Raw genomic sequence first — 23,967 nt, forward strand, 5'->3', positions numbered from 1 at the left:
ATCATAAAGGAGAGGGATGCTGTGGCATGGTGCCCAATCATCGTCTTTACTAAAAATCAAACCGTGATTCTTTTTGCTTGCGAGAATTCTTATACCATGGGGTGCTAATGTGAATAAGTACTATTTTTATAATAATAATAATAATAATAATAAATAAATGTTTAGTCATGTAAAGGTACATACATAGATGAGTTACAAACCAAATGTTGGATGTCTAGACAGAGCTAGTACTTATTATGCCTAAAGCTACTAATACAGCATTTTGGGCAAGATGGGGGAAAACACTTAGACTAAAACTTAAAACTTTTCTATGTAACCAGGATGATTAATAATTATAAAACATTAAATCATGTTATAAACTATTAATGCAATTATGAAAAGGGATTAAATTGTTTTTGCCAGTGGTGACTAGTCTTGTGCACCCATACTTGCACAGTACTATACAATTCCCAATATATCCCAATCACATTGCAGAGTGGTTTTCAATTGGTTTCCCAAACTTGGTTAATACAGCTGCAGCACATGGCTTCCTCTTGAATTGTATTTACTCAGTCTCGTTTGATACGTCACAATTTACCCATGTTAGCTGGACGAGCTATTGCCTTACATACCACCAGCCTTGTTCAGTACATGTACTTGCCTACCTGTAGGTGTCTACAGGGAAGCAAGGTCTTCATACCACCAGCCTTGTTCAGTACATGTACTTGCCTACCTGTAGGTGTCTACAGGGAAGTAAGGTCTTCATACCACCAGCCTTGTTCAGTACATGTACTTGCCTACCTGTAGGTGTCTACAGGGAAGTAAGGTCTTCATTCCACCAGCCTTGTTCAGTACATGTACTTGCCTACCTGTAGGTGTCTACAGGGAAGCAAGGTCTTGGGGGCACTGTCCTGCCTGCTAGCCAAGTTGTCCATGTCATAATTTTAAACTATTTTTGTTAAAATTGTCAAATGTGGTCTCTGTGTTTATCATGGAGGATACACACAAAAATCACTCTGTAATATATCAATGAACAAATCCACAGGAGTTGTGATGAGGGTTGGAACCTATGGGCTGGGTGTTCCCAGATGCACACTAGTCCACTGTGCCACAACATGTTTCAATTCTTGTATTGCCATTCTTTTACCATGACGTGTCGCAGTGGACTAGAGCGTGCGTCTGGGAATACCCACTGCACAGGTTTGAACCCTCATCACAGCTCCTGTGCATTATGGAGGATAATATTTGGATGAAGTTTAATAAGAAAGTTATATTGAAGACTGTAAATGTGTTCTAGAGTGGAAGAAATACCCACTGAGAAAAGTGGAAGAAATGAGCACCGAGATTACAAACTCAACAAAAGTAAATATTTTAATTTTAAATACTGTGTCTACAAGGATACAGCAGTCTTGCTGCCTGCATTGATTTATGGAATATAGTGTAGGTACTACATGCATAGAGGTGTAATGGTGAGCTTGGTACCGTCAGATGTGCTGTACAACACGCTGCCCGGGAATGACTACAGTGTGTCGTATCTTGCCAGCCAGAAGGGCACACGTCTCGTCATTTTCTGTCAGGTATTGCTAGCATGTGTGCGTGTTGCCTGGCAGTGTTGTACATCCTTGACTCGGCACAGGAGGCACAGTTGGTCCCCAGGTGGGTCAAGTTTCCTTTTACCTGATGCCTCTTCACCTAGTAGTTGATAGGTACCCAAGAGTTAGAAAACCTTTGTCTATCAGCGACTATGCAGGAGCGAGATCTACCCCAATGTTAACCACTGCTGCGCCAACCGAGAAATCTCGTTTCGAGAGTTGTACTATTTTTTTTTTAAATAGGCTACATTTTAATGTTTTTTAATGTTTTCATCACTCCTTGTGTTTTGAAATGAAAAGTTAGTTTGGAAACATTTTGACATTACCTTAACATTCATAAAAACAACAAAAATATCAGTAATTGCACTAAAGTGTCAAAAACAGGTGCACAGTGCAGGGGTTAATATGTCTCTAAGTTTTAAGTGATATGCTTCATGTCTTACTGAGAACCTATCGCTAAAAAGTCCAAACACATTTATGAAGTTACGAAAAGTCACGACTTTTGTTAGACCAAAGCTGGAATATGCAGCAGTTGTATGATGCCCATATCTTAAGAAGCACATCAACAAACTGGAAAAGGTGCAGACATGCCACTAAGTGGCTCCCAGAACTGAAGGACAAGAGCTATGAGGAGAGGTTAGAGGCATTAAATATGCAAAAACTAGATAGAAGAAAGAGGGGATATTGTCACTACGTACAAAATAGTAACAGGAATCGATAAAATTGATAAGAATTCCCGAGATCCGGAACTTCAAGAACAAGGTCATAAATTTAAACTAACGAAACGAAGCTGCTGGAGAAATATAAGAAAATTCACTTTTGCAAACAGTGGTAGACGGTTGGAACAATTGAGAAGATGGTGTAGGTCAAACCGTCAGTAGTTTCAAAGCGTTGTATGACAGAGTGCTGGGAAGACGGGACACCACAAGCGTAGCTCTCATCCCTTAACTACACTTAGGTAATTACAGCACAGTACTAAATGCATTTGCAAAGGAAAGAACACAGACAGCAGCAGCACTCCACAAAATGCAACCTATAACAGTTGGTTGATCCATGGGTACCTATTTACCGCTAGGTAAACAGAGGCATCAGGTAAAAAAAAACTGGCCAAACGCTTCTGTTCTGCTCCAGGAATAGAACCGGGGACCTTTGGGCTGTTATCTAACTGCACTGACCAGTGGCACTGAATGATGTATATTGTTGTATTTTGTGCAATGTTTGTTGTGCACTATCCTGGGCTGTTTTATGGGGACTCCAGTGTCTTCTATATAGTTATGTTGTGCACTATCCTGGGCTGTTTTATGGGGACTCCAGTATGTTCTATATAGTTATGTTGTGCACTATCCTGGGCTGTTGTATGGGGACTCCAGTGTGTTCTATATAGAGTTTATAGTAATTCTTGAAATATGGAATGGACTTGTTAAAGTGGTTACATTGTGAATACAGTAATCATACTGTATATTATATACATCATTAATATACACCATAATTTATTATAAATTATCAAGCATGTACTGTATTCCCCAAATACTGCCTGTAACAACCCAGTGAGCACAATATCCACTACTGTAGTAATATTTTTCAGCTTAGTCAACATTACTCGTTGATAATGTGCCACTTGGTGGTTAAGACAACATTTCGGGCATCAAGTATATGCATACTTTTCTTCCCCAAGGTATGCCGCATTGAGCTGACATCCTTTGGCCCCTTCTCCTCGCACAACAACGGCAAGAGCCACAAGAGGGTGAGCTTATAAAGAAACGTGTCCACCTGCTCATCTTGTGCCGATATCAACAGGTTGCTCGGGTATACTGGGGGAGGGGGGGGGGATTTGTGTTGGGGATTAGTATCGGCAGTAATTTACCAGAAATTGAATAATGTAGTTTGCCAGAGACACAAGTGCACTTGCATGGGGAACTATTGATAAAATATTGTTTGTTCATCTTACATTGCCAGACAATTGGAGTGTAAAATGTTGTGTTTTCTATGACCTGTTTTCATGCGATTGCTCAACTTTTCTAGTTGCAAGGACGAGGCTTCTTGTGTTGTCCGTTCATCCAACCCACAGTGCTTATTGATGTCCCCTCTGTAGTCAATGACAAGGCTGTCCATTTGGTTACCCAAGCAGTTACCGATCAGATTGTGTTGGTTAGCCAACCATCATGTGCATCATCTGCTGTCGGAACTTGATTTAGAATAGAGCCGTGGGGTTAGCTTGAGGTTACCTTGAGGTGCTTCCGGGGCTTAGCGTCCCCGCGGCCAAGTCGTCGACCAGGCCTCCTGGTTGCCGGACTGATCAACCAGGCTGTTGGACGCGGCTACTTGCAGCCTGACGTACGAGTCACAGCCTGGTTGATCAGGTATCCTTTGGAGGGGGAGGCTGGGGGGGTTGCAGCTTTATGGTGGGCTCGTAGTTAGGGGCCATTATCAGTTTGGTAGTTTGATTTCAGGTCCTGAAATCAAACTAGGAACCTGAAATCACCTTTGAACCTGAAATCAAGATTTCAGGTTGTTTGATTTCACATCCTGTGTGTATAGGATATATTGGAAACTTGCATGCTTTAACCAAAACTTACATGATTTAACTCTGCCACAGGAAAGACTCATTTCTGAGACAGGTTCACAAAGTAAACAATTGTTGCCCATTAACATGAGCGGCATATTACCCATTACAAGTATTGTTCTACCATGTCTCAGAGACAGCAGCAGGCAGCATCAACGAAGAGTGTCAACAAGGGCAGGACCCTCGAACACAGGCGTCTCAACGAGCCCAAAGGGATCTTCCTGAAAGGCTCTTTAGAGGACCTAATTGACTCTACCCGTTTCATCATCCTTGGTAAGGCATTGAGAGTTTGAAGGGTAAATAATCTTGTAACTAGTCTACAGGATCAACAGAGCACTATCAATTATGCTCTCAACTTGTAGAAAATCAGATTAAATTTCTGTGCAATTTCTAATAAGTTTTTGATGTTATTTCTGAAAAAAATAACATGGCTAAAAGTCAAACCCAATACATATCTGGAGAAAGGAAAGTGACGTCATCACTTTCCTTTCACAGGGTCCCAGTAGTACAGTCGGGTTTCTCTTCACAATGGAGAATTCAGAGTACAAATCCCGGGCAGACAGAAATGATTATTTTTCCTATTGCCTAATGCACCTGTTCCCCAAGCAGTAAATAGGTATCCCCAAGAGTTACTTTTTTGTGGGGTTGCATCCTGCAGGAGGGGTCAGTAATTTGAGGTTAGCAAGTGGGAGAGGGGGACCTCGGTACAAGTGGAACATATCCATACACTGGTTACCTCTCCCCTCGGTAATAAATTAGTGTTGTGGCGGTTAGCTCTATTAAATTTAAATATAATTGAGCTTTAACCCCAAACTTACATTCTATAAAAAGGTAAATATGAACACTGGTTAATTATGAATTAAATATAACAAAAACTTTACATTTCATATATATTGAAGTACAGTACAGTATATTTCAGAAAAGCATAATTCAAATTTTTCCAGACTGTTTTCCAGTCACGCTAGTCGACCAATGTTTGTATACCCCCATCGTCCAGACTCGTAAAAAGGTACAAAACTAAAAATGTGAATTCATTAAAGATTCCAAAATTAGAATTACAGAGCTTTTAAAGTACTGCTGATTGAGGGAGTGTACCAGTTCGGCCACATAGCACAGCAGAAATAAAACAAAATTGGTTGGGATTACAATATAAAAATAACAGAACGCCGCACAGATGTAAAAGCATCGCCATTTGTATTATGGGAGATAATGAGATTATTTTGATAGAAGCTTCAGATGCAAAAGACACTCGGGCCTACATCAGATGTTTGTATGTCGGGGACTACTTTGAACATGTTGTAGTGACCTTAGTGACCTCTGATGCTGTTTAAGGTTTTCATGCTCGTCAAATTGGCTTTATCTAAATTGGCTAAGACCATCAAGTTATAATCTCTGAAAGAGGACGAGGTTGGTGATTAATAGGTACAATTTTTATGAATTTTGTAAAATAACTAATTATCATGTAGTTTACAATGAAAGCCACAAGTGTGCACACATGTATTTTGTATACTGTATTATATATATACTGTATGACATGCAGGTGTGCAGTTTGTGTACAAAGAGTGCATCTGTGGTCAGTATTGCTTCACATGTCAGCTGTGTCAGGGAGACTGTGAGGTAGAGAGGGTCAACGCCTCAACAATGTTTACACACCTGCGATCAGTTGTCCACAACAAGAAATACATGGCGAGTTAATCATCTTTCTTCCAGTAGAGAGAGTAGCCGAGGTTTTTAATTGATTTATTGTGTACACAAGGTATAAAGGGTTATGTGAGCATAGTTGATGTAAGTGGTACATTGTTGCAAAGCCACCAACACGCACATTGCTTTTGTGAAAGTCGTGAAGCTAACGCAGAATTTGCAATTAATTTGCCTTTCGTTTTGTAATTTTAATATTTTTTAATAAATAAATGTCAAATGTAATGACAGGTATATAATGACAATCTTTACAGTACTGTATTTTGTGAATTCAAAGTGGTGATAAAAAGATGTTGATCTAGACATACACTGTAATTCTAGATACATCATCATCTTAAATTATTCATTATGGAGTTAGAGGTCACTCCCTCCAATATCGTCACTCTTATCTTACTGACAGGCTCCAGTATGTTTCTGTGAATAATTCAATTTCTCCCACCCTACCCATCAACATTGGTGTTCCTCAGGGCAGCATACTTGGCCCTCTCCTCTTTCTTATCTACATTAATGACCTTCCAAATGCCTCCCAACACCTCAAACCAATTGTATTTGCTGATGACACAACCTTCATTTTCTCCAGTCCTGACCCCCTTGCTCTTAATGTTACAGTGAATACTGAACTAAATAAAGTCCATCTGTGGCTAACTGCCAACAAACTCACCCTTAACATTGACAAAACTTTCTATATTTTGTTTGGCAACAAGTCCTCAAATCAAATTAATCTATGAATAAACAATATCCAAATTAGTAACATAGTAGATGGAAAATTCCTTTGTATTCTCATCGACCACAAGCTGAATTTCCAGAGACACATTCTAAATATATCAAAAAGTTTCTAAAACTGTTGGCATTCTTTCTAAGATCAGATATTATGTTCCTCACCCTGCCGTGGTGACGCTCTATTACTCTCTCATCTATCCTTAAATACCAACTATGGTATTTGTGCTTGGGGCTCTACTATACAAAATCATTTACGTCCTCTAACTACCCAACACAAAGCTGCTATTAGGACAATATCCAACTCTGGCCCCAGACATCACTCGGTACCCTTACTCAAATCTCTGAATGTTAGATATTAAGTCACTGCACATCCTCTCATGTGTACTCTATATATTTAAGACTGAACTGTGATACCAATCTTTACCTTAGAAGGTTCCTAGAAAGTTGTAACAGAACCCATGGGCGTCACACCAGAAACGAATACCTATTTGATATTCCAAGAATGCGACTTGAACAAACTAGAAATGTTCTATAAATCAAGGGACCCAGAATGTGGAATGGTCTCCCCAATCATGTCAAAGGCTGTACCTCTCTCAACCAGTTTAAGAGTAAAACCAAGTGCTACCTAATTAACTCCATGTAACCTACCTTACCCCCTAAATGTCAACCCATGTCTTGCTTTTTTTTTTTAAACAATGCTGTTTGTTGACAAACTTGTACAATTGCTGATTTCTGCCATGTTCCCCCTTTTTTATTCCTTCTTTTCAACACAATTTATACCTAATCCCAATTGCTATTAAGTTTTAGTCTGTTCCCCCCCCCTCACTTTGCCTAAAATGCTATGCGTATTAGTGGCTTTAGGTATTATGTACTAGCTCTATCTATAAATCCAACATTGTTTGTATATCAACTATGTTTATACTTTTCTGGAATAAAAATTTATTTATTAGGTACCATGGTAAAATACAGTACTAGGAGAGTTAACTTAGGGCCTGTGGCAAATGCTGTGCGTGTTAGTGGCTTCGCCAGAATGTACGACTCCATTACTTTCAGAACCCTATGTACCTTTTTGTAGTTTGAGTTGAAATCACTGAAATGAATGAGTAGCACAAAGCAGGGGATACTATGGTGGTGAAAGTGTACTTCATTGTTCTACTTTTGAATGGCGTAAATTTTAGTAAATTTAGGAATGAAAAGGCTTAAAAACTGTTTTGCCATGTTAAATCTGAATATTTATACTGTTTATTGGTGTCATTTGACAGGAAGTGAAATATGGATACGTCAGGGAACCAGATGAAGATTTTGCTCATGACATTAAAGAAATTGAAGAGTTTGAAGGGAAGATTCATAACTACATTATTGATTTCAGTAAGTAATGTGAAGCATCGTTGATATATTATGTCATCTTGAGATGATTTTCGGGGCTTTAGTGTCCCCGCGGCCCGGGCCTCGACCAGGCCTCCACCCCCAGGAAGCTGCCCGTGACAGCTGACTAACACCCAGGTACAGTACCTACTTTACTGCTAGGTAACGGGCATAGGGTGAAAGAAACTCTGCCCATTGTTTCTCGCCGGCGCCCGGGATCGAACCCGGGACCACAGGACCACAAGTCCAGCGTGCTGTCCACTCGGCCAACCGGCTCCCCCGACTATGATGGTTTAACTATGAATGCATTCTGGATGTTGACAAACCTTCTGTTATTTGCTATGGTGGTGGGAAGTGGTACTCGCTTAATTGTGCTTGTTAGAGGGTTGAGCTTTGGTACTTGGTCCCAACTCTGACCAGACCACCAACCACGAGGCCTGGTCAGAGACCAACCCACAGGGACATTTATCCTTGGAATCGACACAAGATAATCCACTTCACTTTATAGCAGTATGGTCTAAAACCTGCACAGGTATGAAAATTTACTTTACTGGATGGGGGAACCCCTATGGCTCCCCGGAGCTATTCATGGCTGATATGGATACCCTAACTATTTTGCATCAGTCGATGTGGGTGGAGTTCTAGTCTACCGGGGACCACGAGCCAGAACCTGGCCCCCCTCAGAGGCACGAGGAGCAATGGCCCATAGAAATGCGCATGTGATTTGGAGCATTCTATATCTGCCATCGACCGGGACTGGCATCCAGAAAGGTAAGCACCTCAAAACAAATCCCTATTCTGGTTAACAATGAAAATCATCAAACGAGTGGACAGAACTCCCCAAAAGAAAAACGGGCAAATGAGCATGACGCCACACGAGCCGCGCCGCATGTCTGCGCAGCTCTCCCCCCCACCCCCTCCCCTCCACTGTGGGGGTAGCTCAGCTCCTGGAAGGGAAAGGGGGAGCCCCAGACCCTCCTGCCGGCGATCCTCACCCCAGTTCCTCGGCTAATGGGATCGTACACGGTCGTGTGGCTCCAGTCTTCTGTGCTGTTCATTTTCAGTGCTGCTAATATGTGGTCGTACGAGCCTGGAGTATTATTTTCAGGTACTCGGGCTGCATGTGCTTAGGGTCACCTTCCCTGAGTGCCCTGTAAGTACCGCCCTTGGGGCTTGGGGTTCCCTTCCACAAGTCGCCTTGGGTCTACCTCTGTTGGCCTTTCAATACTTGGCGTTTGGCTGCCCCGAGTGTTTGGGGGTTTTCCTCCCTTGTTTACCTTGAGGTAAGTGGTAGGTATTGCACTGGTGGGGCGAAGGGTACTGTGTAGCCAGTTTTCACCTATAACAGTGGCTGGCTCTGTTCCCTCTGGGTACGTTGTTCACTTAGGTGGTTTTTCTTTGTTTTTTCCTGGTGGGGGGGGGGGGTCTGCCTTGTTCCCACCCTCCTTCTCTTAGGGCAGTTTTGTGTGGTGGCACCCCCTGCTTCGCCCTCGTGAGTGGACACATCCCGTGGGTTCAGCCTTTAGCAGTTTTCTTGGTAGTTTGGGGCGCCGGTTAGCAGTGCCCTGCCTGGGATAACCCTTAGCAGACCAAGTCTAGGGGCCCTGGAAAACCCCGCGGGGGCACTAGTGTCCGATGGAGGAACCCTTGCGTTCCCTCTTGCTTTGTGCGAGTTTGAGAGTTGCTCTGTCCCCTTGTCTCAGGGCAACACTCATTGTATTTCTGTCATGCTGCCTGTTGGGTCGGTGACACATTCGACCCAGAGTCCTGCGAGCTTTGTTGCTTGTTCGTGACTCGATTCACCCAGACTAATGATGATTTTCTTCGGGTGCAGGCAGCACGCACATTGCAGGGTAGGTTTAGGTTATTGCAATGTGCTCGGGTTGTCGCTTCCCCGGACACCCCGAGGCTGCCCTACTTTGCCTATAGGGACTTAATTGAACTTGAGGGGGGGGGGGGGGGTGTTGGTCGCTTCGGCCTTGGTTCCATCTGTGCCCTCTCATTTTTCCCCTTCGATGGTTCATTCGGTCCCCCAACCCTTCCCCCTGCTTCCGGCCCCTAAGCGTTTGAGGGCTTCAGGGTTTAGAGGTTTCTGAGACTCAGCCAGTTTCGGGGGTTGCCCCGTCCAAGGTGGCTACAGAGGCATTCCATTCTGTTCCTCCTGCCGATGCTCCGGGGTCTGACCAGTGGGCCCCTTCCCTTCCGGCTCTTTCAGCTGCCCCAGCTTTTATTTTGTGAGGCCAACTAACAAAATAAAACTTTGGGGAACGACTCAGCCCCGGGGCCTGGAGTGGAAGTTCACATGGTTGGGAAGAAGCTGACTTGGGGCCCTTGGGGCTCCATTGGACCCCACCTGGATTTTCCATCCTTCTGAGCAGGGCTTACTGTTGCAAGGAGTGGGGTTTTCTTCCCCCCCCCCCCCCTCTGCGTACGATTTGCGCTTGGGTTCTGCTTCTTCCCGGGTTTGGTTCTGTATCCCTGTGGATTCTTCAGTTCCGTCTTTCTGGAGGTTTTTGGCTTCTCGCATCTCGCCGTCTGAGGTGCAGTCAGCCATTGTGGCTTACCGCCTGTATGACCCAGAGTAAGCCTCCATAATGGATCCTTCTTCGTTCAGGTTTGGATCATCGTGTCCTTACTGGGTGTGTTATGAGGTTTCGGGGTCGTCCTGGCTTGCAGACTGTCCCTTTATTCATTGGATGCTTGGGACTCGTTCCATTGGACCCGCACGTTTGAGTGGCGCTAAGCGTTGACAGTGGTCCAGGTTTACCTGGGGGCGACTTTGAGCATTCAATGAGTGCCTTTTTGCTCCTGCCCTTTTGCGGGATGTTGATGCGGTTGTTTCATGTGCAGGTTCCTTCCCTGTCGACTGCACTTGTGGCTGAAGACTTGAGCGCTCGTAGCTTTTTAGCTTCGGTCCTGCATTTCTTTTCCCTCTTGGAGCTGTCTTCGGATTGGCTTGCAAAGGATGTAGAGGCGTTTGGGGCCATTCCTGGGTCTGGCGCCTTAGTCTCGGCTACTCGTGCGTCGTCTGCTCTTTTGAAGCTGTTTGCGCCGATCTTACGAGAGGCATTGCTACGGTTTCTTGCTGCGTGGTTTGCGTGTTGACAGGCGGTACTCGTTTCTTCCTTGGAGTCTGCTTGGGCCTTGGTTCTTCGGTTGTCTTCTCCTTTTTGTCCTCTGCTTTTTGAGGCCTCTGTGGTTGCTCTAGGGGAACTGGAGGGTTCCTTCTCGGTAGGGTCGTGCCAGGGCTCGCAGTTCCGTTCGTCGGGGTAGGCTACAGGTGTCAGGTTCGGTGCCGGTGCCGCCTGCTGTCCCGCCTGTGCCTGGTCGGCGCGGTGTTCGCTTTGCACACAGGTCTTGTTCTTGTAAGGGGCAGCGGCCCTTTTGTGGTTTGCCCCATTGATGGGGCAGTGGGGGGAAGGGAGGCCTACTCGGTTCGCTCACGCCTGGTCTCAAGATTTGTGGTCTTGTCGGGTCGTTTCTCTCGGCCTGCGGTGGCGTTGGGTGGCTCCTCCTCCTTGGGGGGATTTCTGGCTGACAGGGCAGGCTTCCTCACCTGTGCTCTGTCGGGTCATCTTGGAGTGGGTGCGCTTAATTGGGCATGGTCGAAATGACGTAGTCTCTCAGGTGGGTTTCCCGCCTGTTCTCAGTTCTGAAACGGGACTGTGCGGACCTGTGGTTCATTCTGGACTTGTCCTGTCTGAACCCTTGGGTTTCTTGCCTATAGTTTCAGATGACCACTCTGTCCCAGGTCCGGCTTAAACAGAAACCGGGCGCTTGGTTGGTGTACCTGGACCTCAAGGACGCATATTGGCACGTCCTTATTCATCTGGGATTCAGGGACTGGCTTGGTTTTGTTGTGGGGCGTCAGAGTTACTGCTTTCATTGTCTCCCTTTTGGGTTGAATCTGGCACCTCACATGTTCACACACCTTACCAGAGTCGTGGTTGCCCGTCAGCGTCTGTTGTGTTCGAGTGTTGGCTTACCTCAACGACTGGCTGGTTTTGGGCTCCCAGTCAGTCCACGTGTGCTTGCCAGGGATTTGGTTCTTTCCCAGCTCGCCGGGTTCGGGTTCTTGGTGAACTGGAGGAAGTCGCATCTGGTTCCCTCCCAGGTTCGGTCCTGGCTGGGTCTTGTGTGGGACCCTCGGACCACTTCCTTGTCTCTCCTCCGGCTGCGGTCTCGCCTGTGCTTGTTTCTGGGGGGCTTCCGGGTCACCCGGCGGTTGCTCGAAGGTCTGTGCAGGAGCATGAACTTTACGATGTTGGTCTACCAGCCGGGTCGGGTTTGGCTTCATCGGCTGTTCTGGTTCCTTCGGGGATGTCCCTTCCGCTTCTCTCGCGATCGCTGGGTTCGTCCCCCGGGGGCCTTGTGTTGACTGCTGCGTTGCCGGCTTTTCGGGGTTCTGTGCCTTGGCGCCTTCCCGAACCCTCGCTCAATGTGTTCATGGACGCGTCGTCTCTCGGCTGGGGCTTTGTAACCAGTGCTCACCAGGCCGGCCAGGGGCGGTGGGGTCCGTCCTTCCGTCGGGTCCACAGCACGGTGCGGGAGTTCGCGGCGGTGTGGTTTGCGCTTTGGAGGGTTCGGGTCGCCCGCGGATCAATTATCAGGCTCCATTCAGACTGCTCCCCAGTGGTTCATTATCTGAACCGAGGGGGTTTGATGCAGTCCTTGGTTTTTTGGGATTGGTCGCTTTGGGTGACACATCTGCTGAGTTCTCTGGGTTTGGCTCTCCTGGCGGTTCACGTCTGGGGGGTGTCTAACGTCCTGGCAGACGGCCTGTCCCGGTTCGTTCCCCTGTCCACGGAATGGATGATCAACACCAACTCATTCAGTTGGCTCTGCCAGACATTCGGGCACCCGGAGGTGGACCTTTTCGCGTCGGCATGGTCGAGGCGTCTTCCGCTATATGTGGCGCCCTTCCCCGACTGCGAGGCTGTCAGGATCAATGCCTTTCAGCAGGACTGGTCGAGGTGGGGGTTCCTATACCTCTTTTCCCTGGTTCAGCTATTGCTCCAAGTCCTGGCTCGCTTTGAGACTTGCCAGGGGTGTGTAGTCCTCTTGGCTCCCATGGTGGCCGGCCCAGCCGTGGTTTCAGGCGCTGCTTGCCCGGTGTCGGAACCCAGAGGTTTTTCCGCAGCTCCGCCTCTTTCAGGAGATCGGCCCGGTCCGTTACGAAACTGGTTTGCGAGTCTTCGCGTTTGGTGTGTTCGACTCGTGTTTGTCGCCATCTCTCTGGTGATTAGGTGGCTTCCTTGCTGGTTTCCCACCTGCGGGCTTCCTCTCAGCAGCAGTATAAGGTTTCCTGGCGGTCCTTCCGATTCTGTTTGTCCCTTCGTCGTTGCTCTTTGCTTTCGATTCGGGTGGTGGTGTCCTTTCTCTCTTGGTTGTTCCAGGACAGTCATCTTATGCCTAATACTGTCGCCTTGTATCATGCTGCACTGGCGGAGCCGCTGCAGGTTGCTTTCCATATCGATGTTACTTCTGCACCATTTTGCAAGCTGTCTCGTGTGTTTTCACCTCCGGCCTGCTCATGCGCCGCCTGAGCCATCCTGGTCTTTGGACAGAGTGCTCTCCTATCTTTCTTCTCCTCGGTTTCTTGTGACCCCTTTGGTTCAGGATTGTTTTGCTAAGGCTCTTTTTCTGTTGGCATAGCCTCTGGGGGGTCGTGTGGAAGAGCTTCATGCTCTTCTCCGGCGCAGAGATTTTTGCCCTTTAGGTCTTGGTCATAGGTATGTCCGTCTACAGTCGTCTCCCTCTTTTCTGGCGAAGAATGAGACTGCCGCCTTCCGTAGGGGTCCTTGGTTGTTGATGCTTGGTTTGTCAGGCCGGGGTTCATCATTTGTTGTCCAGTTGCGGCCCTCCGCCGTTATCTGCGGGCCACGGCTTCTGTGTCCAGGAATGCGCTTTGAGTTTATCCAGTTTCCAGTCTTCCTTGTTCGCGGGTTTGGGTCTCTCAGGTTAAATTAGTAGTATGGTAATTAAATCCAGCCAGCCTGTGGTCTATCCCCCGTGCCCATGACGTTTGTAAGTTTGCTGCTCTTGCTGCCATCTTTGGCATTATGTCTTGGGCTGACATTCGGACACGGGGTTTTTGGCGGTCGAACAGGATCCTGGCTACATGCTACCTCGTGAACATTCTTGGGCCCAGTTGGGCCTGTGTCATTTTGGGTCAGCGGTTGCAGCCCGTCGAGAGCTTTCCCTTCCTATAGCTCACGGTAAGCCTTGTCCATTAGTGTTCTTGGCAACACTTCCCAAGAATTGGTTAACCAGGTACGCAGTTACTGCAGGGTGTACAGAGGGGAACACTTAAGGATTGGTGCCTAGAAAATCCTCCAAGTTTTTACCTGAATTTACCTAAGGGCCACTGACACTAGTAGCTTCAAAGAGGACAGTAAGCTGGCAGCTTGTTAAAGGCCATACCATTTGTCCTGATTTACAAATATCGCTGTAAAGATGTACGTACGCACGTATGTTTACGTTTTCGTCCGTATTCCTTTATAACAGTGTACATTCTTTGGTTCACTATATAACACATCAGGGTACTTTATTTCCGTCTACCCACTGAAGCCGTAAGTGCCAAAACTGTTAAAATTTAAAATCCAGCTTGAAAAAAAATCAGAGCAAATGGGAGAGGGTGGCCCCCCCCCCTCTCCCATTTGCCCTGATTTTTTTAAAGCTGGGTTTTTTAAGCTTGTTCCACCCCCTAGAAAGGGGGGGTGGAACTTTGACAACCTGCCGGCTTCCTGTTCTTGTCAAGGCCATTAGTGTGTTAGTGGCCTTCGGGTAAATTACTCGACATATCGGCACCTTTCTGCAGAAAATACTTGCCTTCAAGGCATGATGGGTTCACAAAAGAGTATTGCATTTAAATTTATCCATGCGGCCTTCCATTGATATAATTTTCAGTACAATTTTTTTTAATTTTTCTTCATTTGAATAATTATTTAGACAAAAGTACATGGAATTCTCCTCTGATGTTGTATTGAGATGAGAAAAGTACATTGCCTAAAGCCACTAATACATTGTATAGAAATCCAACATTCTGCCTTTAACTCATTTTGTATTTTTTTCAGCAAATCAGCTGCCAGACAAGACTGCTGAGGGCTCAGAGCAGTACAGGTGTGTTGTTCACAAAGTCTTTGTCCAACTGTTCTGTGCCTGATCTGGATCCTGTGAAACTTGACTTGTGTAGGCCTGATTAGGCAACTTTAATAAAATAAAATAAAAATAAAGGAGGGTAATCCCCTGGGGTAATCACCTGACCCCACACCCTGGGAAAATCCCCAGGATGTAATCCCTGGGTATTGGGTTACACCCTGGGGAAGGTCGGTAGTAGTACCACCTTGGAAAACCTTTGATATTAGTGATGTAATGTTTTGCCTTTGGAGCTATAAATGTTACTTGTCCCCCCCCCCCTTCCCTCCCCCCCCCCACGCACGCACGCACGCACGCAACAGTGTCAGCAGGGTTTCAGCACTTCCCGGACATATCAGAAAGGATCACTTAATCAGTAATTACCTTCCTGTCAGCTGTAAGCACCAAGACAGTGCTTTAGTTCAAAATAAAACTAGTAAAACTCTTGGATAATGGGGGGGGGGGCGGCAAAAAAGCCCTTTCACAAGCCTCTGGCTTCCTGTCTCATTGAGGCCGATGGAGATGATAGGTCTAGGGTAAATTATGGGTAAAAATTCTTGACCTAATAATGTACAGTACTGGTAATTTTTTAATGATTTTTGTTTTTGCCCGAAGGTCTTGTCGTCGTAGTAGATCTTCCAGCGAGCCTCATGTTTGCCTCTCCAGTGATGACGAACATGGAAGAAAGAAGCCCAAAGTAAATTCCTCGCCTATGAAGATGGAAAGACTGAGCCCCAGAGTAACTTGCTCACCTGTGAAGATGGAAAGACTGAGCCCCAGAGTAACTTGCTCACCTGTGAAGATGGAAAGCTCACCTGTGAAGATGGAAAGCTCACCTGTGAAGATGGAAAGCTCACTTGTGAAGATGGAAAGCTCACCTGTGAAGATGGAAAGCTCACTTGTGAAGATGGAAAGCTCACCTGTGAAGATGGAAAGACTGAGCCCCAGAGTAACTTGCTCACCTGTGAAGATGGAAAGCTCACCTGTGAAGATGGAAAGCTCACTTGTAAAGATAGAAAGCTCACCTGTGAAGATGGAAAGACCAAGCCCCAAGATAGGTCTTGAAACGGTTAAGTCTGGAATCAAATCTCTCGAAAGTTTTGCAGAACTGGATATTCTTCCTTTGGAGGCGAGGCCAGTGCTCAAGCGTGATGTGGGAATAATGGCCAACATAATGGAACAGGGCAACAGCTTTGTAAATTATGAATGCTTGATGGAGGTAGGTTTAGCAAATTTGTTTGTTGCATAATTTGTTTTCAATGCCATGTGAAGGTTTTCATTCAGAATATATTTTGTAATTGACTATTTTTTTTCCCAATATACTTTTGTTTTAAAGCGGTCATTCCAAAGTGGTGTTAATTATAATTTTAATTCCATTTTTTATAATTTAATTATCGTGCATATGAAATGTCTTCAGGTATGCTCAGTATAAATTGTCTGGGTTAAGAGTTCTACTATCCAAGCCCAGGCTGGGGGGGGGGAGAATTTAAGAGGCCAGGCTTGGGGTACCTTGAACTAAAAGGCTTGGAGTGGCCTGTGGGCCCACATACCCATAAAAACGTTACATGGCATACACAGTGTGGTTTACAGGCGAGAGCTGTAGTGATGCATGGTTACCACTTGTCATCTTGAGATGATTTGATGATTTCGGGGCTTACTGTCCCCGTGGCCCGGTCCTCGACCAGGCCTCCTTTTGTTACGCCCCCCCTCCCCAGGAAGCAACCCATAGCAGCTGTCTAACTCCCAGGTATCTATTTACTGCTAGGTGAACAGAGACATCAGGGTGAAAGAAATTCTGCCCATTTGTTTCCGCCTCCACCGGGGATCAAACCCGGAACCTTAGGACTACGAATAGGACTACCGTGTTTGTATTTAGTGCATATTCTCACATAGCTTAGTCAGCATTTTTTTTAAAGATATATACAAGAGTTGTTACATTCTTGTACAGCCACTAGTACGCGCAGCGTTTCGGGCAGGTCCCTGGAATACGATCCCCTGCTGTGAAGAATTGTTTTTTCATCCAAGTACACATTTTACTGTTGAGTTAAACAGAGGCTACAGTTAAGGAATTGCGCCCAGTAAATCCTCCCCGGCCAGGATACGAACCCATGACATAGCGCTCGCGGAACGCCAGGCGAGTGTCTTACCACTACACCACGGAGACTGATTTGTAGAAATAAAGGTCCTAGTGTGTGTGGACGCAAGTTAATGTGATCATGAATAAATATTAGGAACATCTCTTGATCCAACTCGCACTTTCGCACTTTCTTTTAGTCAATATTGACTTATTAAATAAGTGCATATGTGACATACTAATTTATTGTGAATATTTTAGTTTACCTTGAAAAGCTTCATAGAAAACACCGACCTTGCGTAACCTTCTTAGTATGTTAAGATAAGCATCTTATTGCTTCGTAATTACAATTGTTACTTAACCTGTACCTATAATAGGTTAAGTAATAATTATAAGATTAGATTAGGTAAGGTCGGTGTTTTCTATGAAGCTTTTCAAGGTAAACTAAAATATTCACAATAAATTAGTATGTCACATATGCACTTATTAAATAAGTCAATATTGACTATACGAAAGTGTGAGAACGGGTTGCTTGATTTGCCTTTTTCAAGGTAGTAGTAGTAGTAGGCATCCATCAATCTCAGGAGACTATGGAGTTGTGCTCTGGTGTCGGCCTGGTCTGGAGTGGCCTCACCAGGGCGCAAAGCCAGGGTAGGTTGATTCGGGGGAGAAGCTGTTACCCAGGCAGCAGGTTCCCCCCCCCCCTCTCCAGGGCGCTGAAAGACTCCAGTGGAAAGGCATACGCGCATATGCCTTTTCAAGGTATTGGATGCAATTTAACCCTTTCCTGACCAAAGCACAGTGCTGGCAGTGATGTAGACACAACCTGTAGTGGCTTTTAACATTTGATAAATGTGGTACTGGTGAAGCATTACCGCCGTATTGTCCACCGTTACATAATTAATTCGGTTATCATATAACTAATTCCTTGGTTATCTCGAGTCCTTTTTAACAGAGGCACTTGTGTACATGCTAGTTATACAAGTGCAGTACTGTACTGTTCCTTCTAAAGCTCCCTTCATGTCTACCTACATGGTGAAGATTCCAGGGAGCAGTGCCTCCACAGTCTGGTCTCTGATCTGATCTACCAAACTATTTCGTGCAGCTGCTCTTGCAGCCTGATGTATGAGTCAGTCTGGTTGGTCAGGTATTCTTTGAAGGTGCTTGTTGAGTTCTGAATACTTGAGAGGTTGGACAGTTATGTCCCCTGTGTGTAGGGTAAGTGTTAAAAAGTCTTGGCCCTTTGATGACGATAATTCTCAGCATGCCTATTGCACCTCTTTTCTTCGGTGCGGCTATTTTGCACATCCTACTATGCCTTTTGGTCTCGTGTGGCCTGTTTATGTGCAGATTTGGAACTAGTTCTTTCTATATTTCACAAGTGTCAATTATTATGCATCTCCCACCTGCGCTCTAAGGAATAGATTTTTTATTTATAGGCGGTCTCAATAATTTTAGTTTTATTGAGTGGATTCTAGCAATAAAGGATCTTTGCATGCTCTTCAGGTCAGCAATTTCTCCATCTTTGAATATGGGTGTTAGTGTGCAACAATATTCCACCCTAGAGAGCACTAATGTCTTAAGGTGGTATCATTATTGGCGTGGCATCTCTTGGTTTAGAAGGGTCTTAGCCAACCTCTCATTTTTCTTGCAGTTGTGACACCAACTTTCTTTATATACAAGAAGGTACATTGGGCTTGTAGAGTACATAACATTGATGTTTTTACATAATTACATTTCTTTACATTCTTACGTTCATTCTTGTTGTGTTCTCTAAAAGTAAAGTCCTCTGACATGATTATTCCTAAATGTTTTACATTGGTTTTTCCTTCAAAAGTGTGGTTTTGACTATTTTATACGTGGTTTCTGCTTTGATGATTTTCCATAGCACAGTAATTGGAACGTCTGCTCAATAAACATGTTAATTTTTTTGGTCCATTGAAAGACTTGCTTAACATCAGATTAGAGGTTTGCTATGTCTTCTGTTGTCTACTCTCATGGAAAATTTGTCATCTGCAATGGGATAATACAGTACTATAGTTTGTATTGTACTGTGTTTTCAACAAGGCACCGGCTTCCTGTCCTCGTCGAGGCCACTAACACCCTCGGGTAAATCAGGTATCCTTATCTGACATGAGGATGGGGCAAAAGTACTGGAGCAAGTACGGTACCTTGGGAAACCGAGCTTTTCATGGCGGATGATTCGGATTTGACTTTGTCGACTATTACACTCTGGGTTCTGTTTGTTGTAACAGAATCCTTGGTTTGTTCCATCTGCTTTCCTCCTATAATAAGATAATATAGAAAACATAATCTCTCCCTCTGTTTGTAGCCTCCACCTCCAGCATGCAAGTGCAGTGTGTATTACTCTTTGATAATAACTCCAAAGCTTCCTTCATGTTACAAAAACCAGAGTTAGGTGCATTCCACAAGAGCAGAGTTCACATTAACATCTGGGGATCAATATCCTCCTAGCCCACAGTTTAAATTTTTTGAAGCCAAAAATATATCGGACATTATTTAAATGTACCTGGATTTACTTGTGCCTATATAACCAAATTTATTATTGTGTTAGTTCTGCCAATTCAGTATTCCTAAATAGCACCAATGTTGCTATACTAAGTGGTTTAATTTTGTACACTTTGCTGTTGACAAAAATGGCTACCCAAAAAAGGAATGTGGACCTTTGAAAGATGTTTTGACAATGTTATAGTCTATCTAGACAAATAAAGACCCTTCATTACTAGTGAACGACGAGTCACACTCTTACAAATCGAGTGATATTATAATGGAAACACTCAAATAGGCTTCTGTCGAGGTGCTACATCTCCCACACACGCACTTAATATTTGGGTTTTCCCTGTACAGTATTTTTGGCCGACTTGTATAACGTGCATTGACCTACCAAGTGTGAGGCAGGAAGGACACGGGAACATGGGTGCACGCCGGACACATAGTAGAGTAGTAGAGATAAGGAAGTTTTTGTCCCTCAGTCCCCGTGGAGTAGTGGTAAGAAATTTCCCTGGGGTTTCGTAAGCACTTTGTCCTGTGTTCGTATCCTGACCTGGGAGGATTGACTGGGCACCAATCCTTAACTGTGGCCTCTGTTTACCCAACAGTAAAATGGGTTCCTGGTTGTTAAACAATTTGGCGGGTCATATTCCGGGGAATATTAAGAGTAAGGACTTGCCGGAAATGCTATGCGTGCTAGTGGCTGTACAAGAGTGCTTTTCAGTTTCTAAAACTGTTGGCATTATTTCTAAGATCAGATATTATGTACCTCGCCCTGCCCTGGTGACGCTTTATTACTCTCTCATCTATCCTTATCTTAATTATGGTATTTGTGCTTGGGGTTCTACTACAAAAAATCATTTGTCCTCTAATTATTCAACACAAAGCTGCTATTAGAACAATATCAAACTCGGACAGCTGGTTCCAGACAGCACTCGGTACCCTTGCTCAAATCTTTGAATGTTAGATATTAAGTCACTGCACATCCTCTCATGTGTACTCTATATATTTAAAGCTCTGAACTGCAATGTTAGTCCTGACCTTAGATGCTTCCTAGAAGGTTGTAACAGAACACATGAGCACCACACCAGAAACAAATACCTATTTGATATTACAAGAGTGTGACTTAACTAAACTAGAAATGCTCTACAAATCAAGGGATCCAGAATGTGGAATGACCTTCCTAATCATGTCAAAGACTGTACCTCTCTCAACCAGTTTAAGAGTAAAACCAAGTGCAGGTACTACGTAATTAACTCCATGTAACCTACCTTACCCCCTAATGTCAACCCATGTCTTAGTATTTTTAAACAATGCTGTTTGTTCTCCAACTTGTACAAGTGATGATTTCTGCCATGTTCCCCCTTTTTTTTTATTTTTATCTCATTTTTCAACACAATTTATACCTAATCCCAATTACTATTAAGTTTTAGTATGTGTTCTCCCCCCCCCCCCTCCCCCACTCGCCTTGCCTGAAACGCTATGCATATTAGTGGCTTTAGGTATTGTATGTACTGGCTCCATCTATAAATCCAACATGGTTTGTAAATCAACTATGTATGTACTTTTCCTGAATACAAATTTATTATTATTATGCAAGAACTCTTGTATATATAAATTAATAAATAAAGCAAGTGTAATGCATTTAAGACATTGAACATACTTTATTATTATTATTATTATTACTAACCCTGGTTTCTATTGCAGCAAATTCACACACATTTAAGGCTTCTGATCCCTGTTATGTTTTTCAGAAGGAGTGTTTAGACATGGTGAAGGTGGATGAGGACATGCAGCGGCTGCTCATTCAGACACTGCATGTGTTGAACAGGAAGCTGACCAAATATTACAGTGACGGTGATGGGCTGAACGCTGCTCCTGATGGTGTTATTACTCCTCTCACAGTGAGTCGTGTCGGGTTTGAATGTTGTGTATGGTATAATTATGGCATAGTTAATGTTAGAAAATGATCATAACTAGCTTGGCATAATATTTTATTTATTTATTTATTTATTTATTATTTATATATACAGTATACAAGAAGGTACATTGGAATTGTAAGGATACATAATATAGTAATTACAATCTTGTAAAGCCACTAGTAGGCACAGCGTACTAGTTCTAATTAGATACCTGTATTTTTGTTGATTAGATTGGCCGAAACGCTATACATGCTAGTGGCTTTAGGTATTGTATGTACTAGCTCTATAAATCCAACATTGTTTGTAACAAATCTTCTATGTATGTACTTTTACCTGAATAAACATTTGATTTGATTCTTATTTTGGTTATAGTAATGGCATCTTTATCAGAACTAGCTAGTTAACTTATTCTAAAGTTACAAAAAAATATTAAATTGTTTAATTACATTCAGATAAAGCCATTTTTAGTCTTAAAAAATTGTATCATGGTGCTCTTGATACAACTAATAACAAAAATTATTTGATAAATTAGCTTTTTGTTTCCTAGAGGCAAGATAAACATTGACAATAAAAGTGTTATTTGTATTTGTTGCAGATATTTGCAGAGAAGATTGAGCAACTCATCAGTGAGCTGAGTGTAATTACCTCTGAGAGAGGTGTAGCAAGCCATAAGCCGCATGGAGGTGTATGGGAAGAGGCGCTCACTGAGGCGAGGTTTGGCACCTTGCCACAGACTGCTGTGGACACCGTGGTGGAGCCCCTCTTGTTTAACTGTGCAGAATAGTTACTATATGGCTACATCATGACTGCCATATTCCACTATTATCAAATTAGTTTTTTGTTTCCTAGAGGAAAGATTATAAGTACTATAATTTGTATTTGTGATAAACATTTAAGAGAATTATTACATACTACATTAGCTGTTAATTTGACTTAAGCTATTGGCAACTGGTGCCAGTGTGGGGGATTTGATCACATCTGGAAGTCTGTGGTTTATTGTTTACTGTCCTCTCAGTAGCAGAGAATTTTCCATTTTGTTGAATTCTGAAGCTTTGTTTAAGAGGGAAAAATAAAGATTTTGCGTTTTTGAACATGGATCATTTATTGGACTACTCTCATCCCATTACTGTACCTGCATTTTGAGTGATGCACTTTTTTAATGTAAACATGTTTAATAAAGTATTGATGGTACATTTGATCTACTTAACCAAAATCATTTAATGTTCACAATTCTATTAAATATTTGTATACGGCATGTGGGAGCTCTATGGCCTTCGTTGTGAAAACCCTTGTCAATCATTTTTTTGTTGTTGTTAGGCTTAAGGTGGTTTCCTGAAATTCATATTTTTCATTTAAAAATTTTGTGGAAGTGGCCCCCACCCCACTGCGGGGCAGACGCATTCTGCCCCGCAGTGGGTCACTGCAAAACCTGCAAAATTGGTTATAACATTCTGACCTGATCCAGGTTTAGGTTTTTTGCCGTTGCTAATTTTTCTAAACTTGCAGCAAATAACATCTACATTGTACCATATACTGCACCAACAAATATTAAGATGGTTTTGTAAGAATGTAATTAATAATTATGCATTGAATAAAATTAAAATATTGATTTGAATTGTTTTCGCAGCAGACTCGGTAGAATTCTTGGTGAATCGAACACTTTTGATATCGTTCACCTTGTGCGTTTGTTCTTGTACTGGCATCCTTGGTGATATTTAGCGCCCTCTGATTATTCCGCACATTTGATGGTGCTACAAAGCTTTCCCGGTTTGGTGCCTTCTTTTGATAATTACTACTACTACTACTTTCTTTCTCCTGCCCCCCCTAGCTCTTGCTGGGGCCCATAACTCTACTGCTCTCTTAATTCGTTCTGATATTCCCTTCGTCCCCCTACTTCTTCCATCCCCTATCCATTGTTCTGCTGCCCGTGTTTTTGTGGGTAAATGGTATACAGTATGTTCTATTTATCTCCCCCCAAATGTCCCGCTTTCCCTTCCTGATCCTCCTGGACTCCTTGCCAGAGTCGGTGCTCCTTTTGGGTGATTTCAACTGTCGACATTTACCTCTGGGGTGATGTTCTGACAAACACCCGAGGCCGTCTTCTCGAACCATTCGTCCTCGCTTCTTCTCTATCTCTTCTGAATTCTGGTGAGCCCACTCATGTGAACTCTAGAACTCACACCCTTTCCTGTCTTGATCTTTCTCTCTGCTCGTCGTCCCTTTACTTAGATCTCACGTGGCGGGTTCTTGATGACCTCCATAACAGTGATCATTTCCCTATCCTCGTTTCCTTTTTCTCTTTCCACCCTTCCCTTTCCTTCCCTAGGTGGCAGTTTGCCAAGGCTGACTGGTGCCTATTCACCCTCCGTGCTACTCTCTCTGACCTCCTCTCTGCCTCTTCCTCGT

The 23,967-nt window shown here is 43.9% G+C and overlaps 3 protein-coding genes across 5 annotated transcripts in view; 2 read left to right on the forward strand and 1 right to left on the reverse strand.

The window, feature by feature from the left end:
* LOC138372420 (kynurenine 3-monooxygenase-like) overlaps positions 1 to 23,967 on the reverse strand; it is a 270,834-nt gene that overhangs the window by 41,221 nt on the left and 205,646 nt on the right. The gene's annotated exons all lie outside the window — the stretch shown is intronic.
* On the forward strand, positions 1,468 to 5,844 carry LOC123766760 (uncharacterized; the record flags this gene model as incomplete). 2 transcript variants are annotated; one of them, XM_069337839.1, is given in 4 exon segments in its annotated part: positions 1,468 to 1,556; positions 3,247 to 3,315; positions 4,269 to 4,407; positions 5,675 to 5,844. In XM_069337839.1, coding segments are annotated over 4 exon segments (452 nt in total), but the record flags the coding sequence as incomplete, so codon positions are not given.
* Positions 7,770 to 22,752, forward strand: LOC123764580 (uncharacterized). Of its 2 annotated transcripts, none has more exons than XM_045752580.2 (5): positions 7,770 to 7,920; positions 14,994 to 15,039; positions 15,670 to 16,273; positions 21,397 to 21,543; positions 22,157 to 22,752. In XM_045752580.2, the coding sequence occupies exons 3-5, from the start codon at positions 15,767 to 15,769 to the stop codon at positions 22,343 to 22,345; spliced, it is 843 nt and encodes a 280-aa protein (XP_045608536.2). In that variant the 5' UTR covers positions 7,770 to 7,920; positions 14,994 to 15,039; positions 15,670 to 15,766; the 3' UTR covers positions 22,346 to 22,752. The 2 variants fall into 2 exon arrangements, with proteins under 2 accessions (XP_045608536.2, XP_045608529.2); XM_045752573.2 differs by having other exon boundaries at positions 7,771 to 7,920; positions 21,394 to 21,543.

Source organism: Procambarus clarkii, chromosome 5, assembly GCF_040958095.1.
Source record: "Procambarus clarkii isolate CNS0578487 chromosome 5, FALCON_Pclarkii_2.0, whole genome shotgun sequence".
Classification (NCBI taxonomy): Eukaryota; Metazoa; Arthropoda; class Malacostraca; order Decapoda; family Cambaridae; genus Procambarus; species Procambarus clarkii.

What these genes read in the sequence shown, in the direction of transcription:
- LOC123764580 (XM_045752573.2), top strand. Translation starts at nt 15,767, where the DNA reads ATGAAGATGGAAAGACTGAGCCCCAGAGTAACTTGCTCACCTGTGAAG. An exon ending in ATTATGAATGCTTGATGGAG is followed by an intron (nt 16,274 to 21,393) that starts GTAGGTTTAGCA and finishes TATGTTTTTCAG; the next exon opens with AAGGAGTGTTTAGACATGGT. An exon ending in GTGTTATTACTCCTCTCACA is followed by an intron (nt 21,544 to 22,156) that starts GTGAGTCGTGTC and finishes TATTTGTTGCAG; the next exon opens with ATATTTGCAGAGAAGATTGA.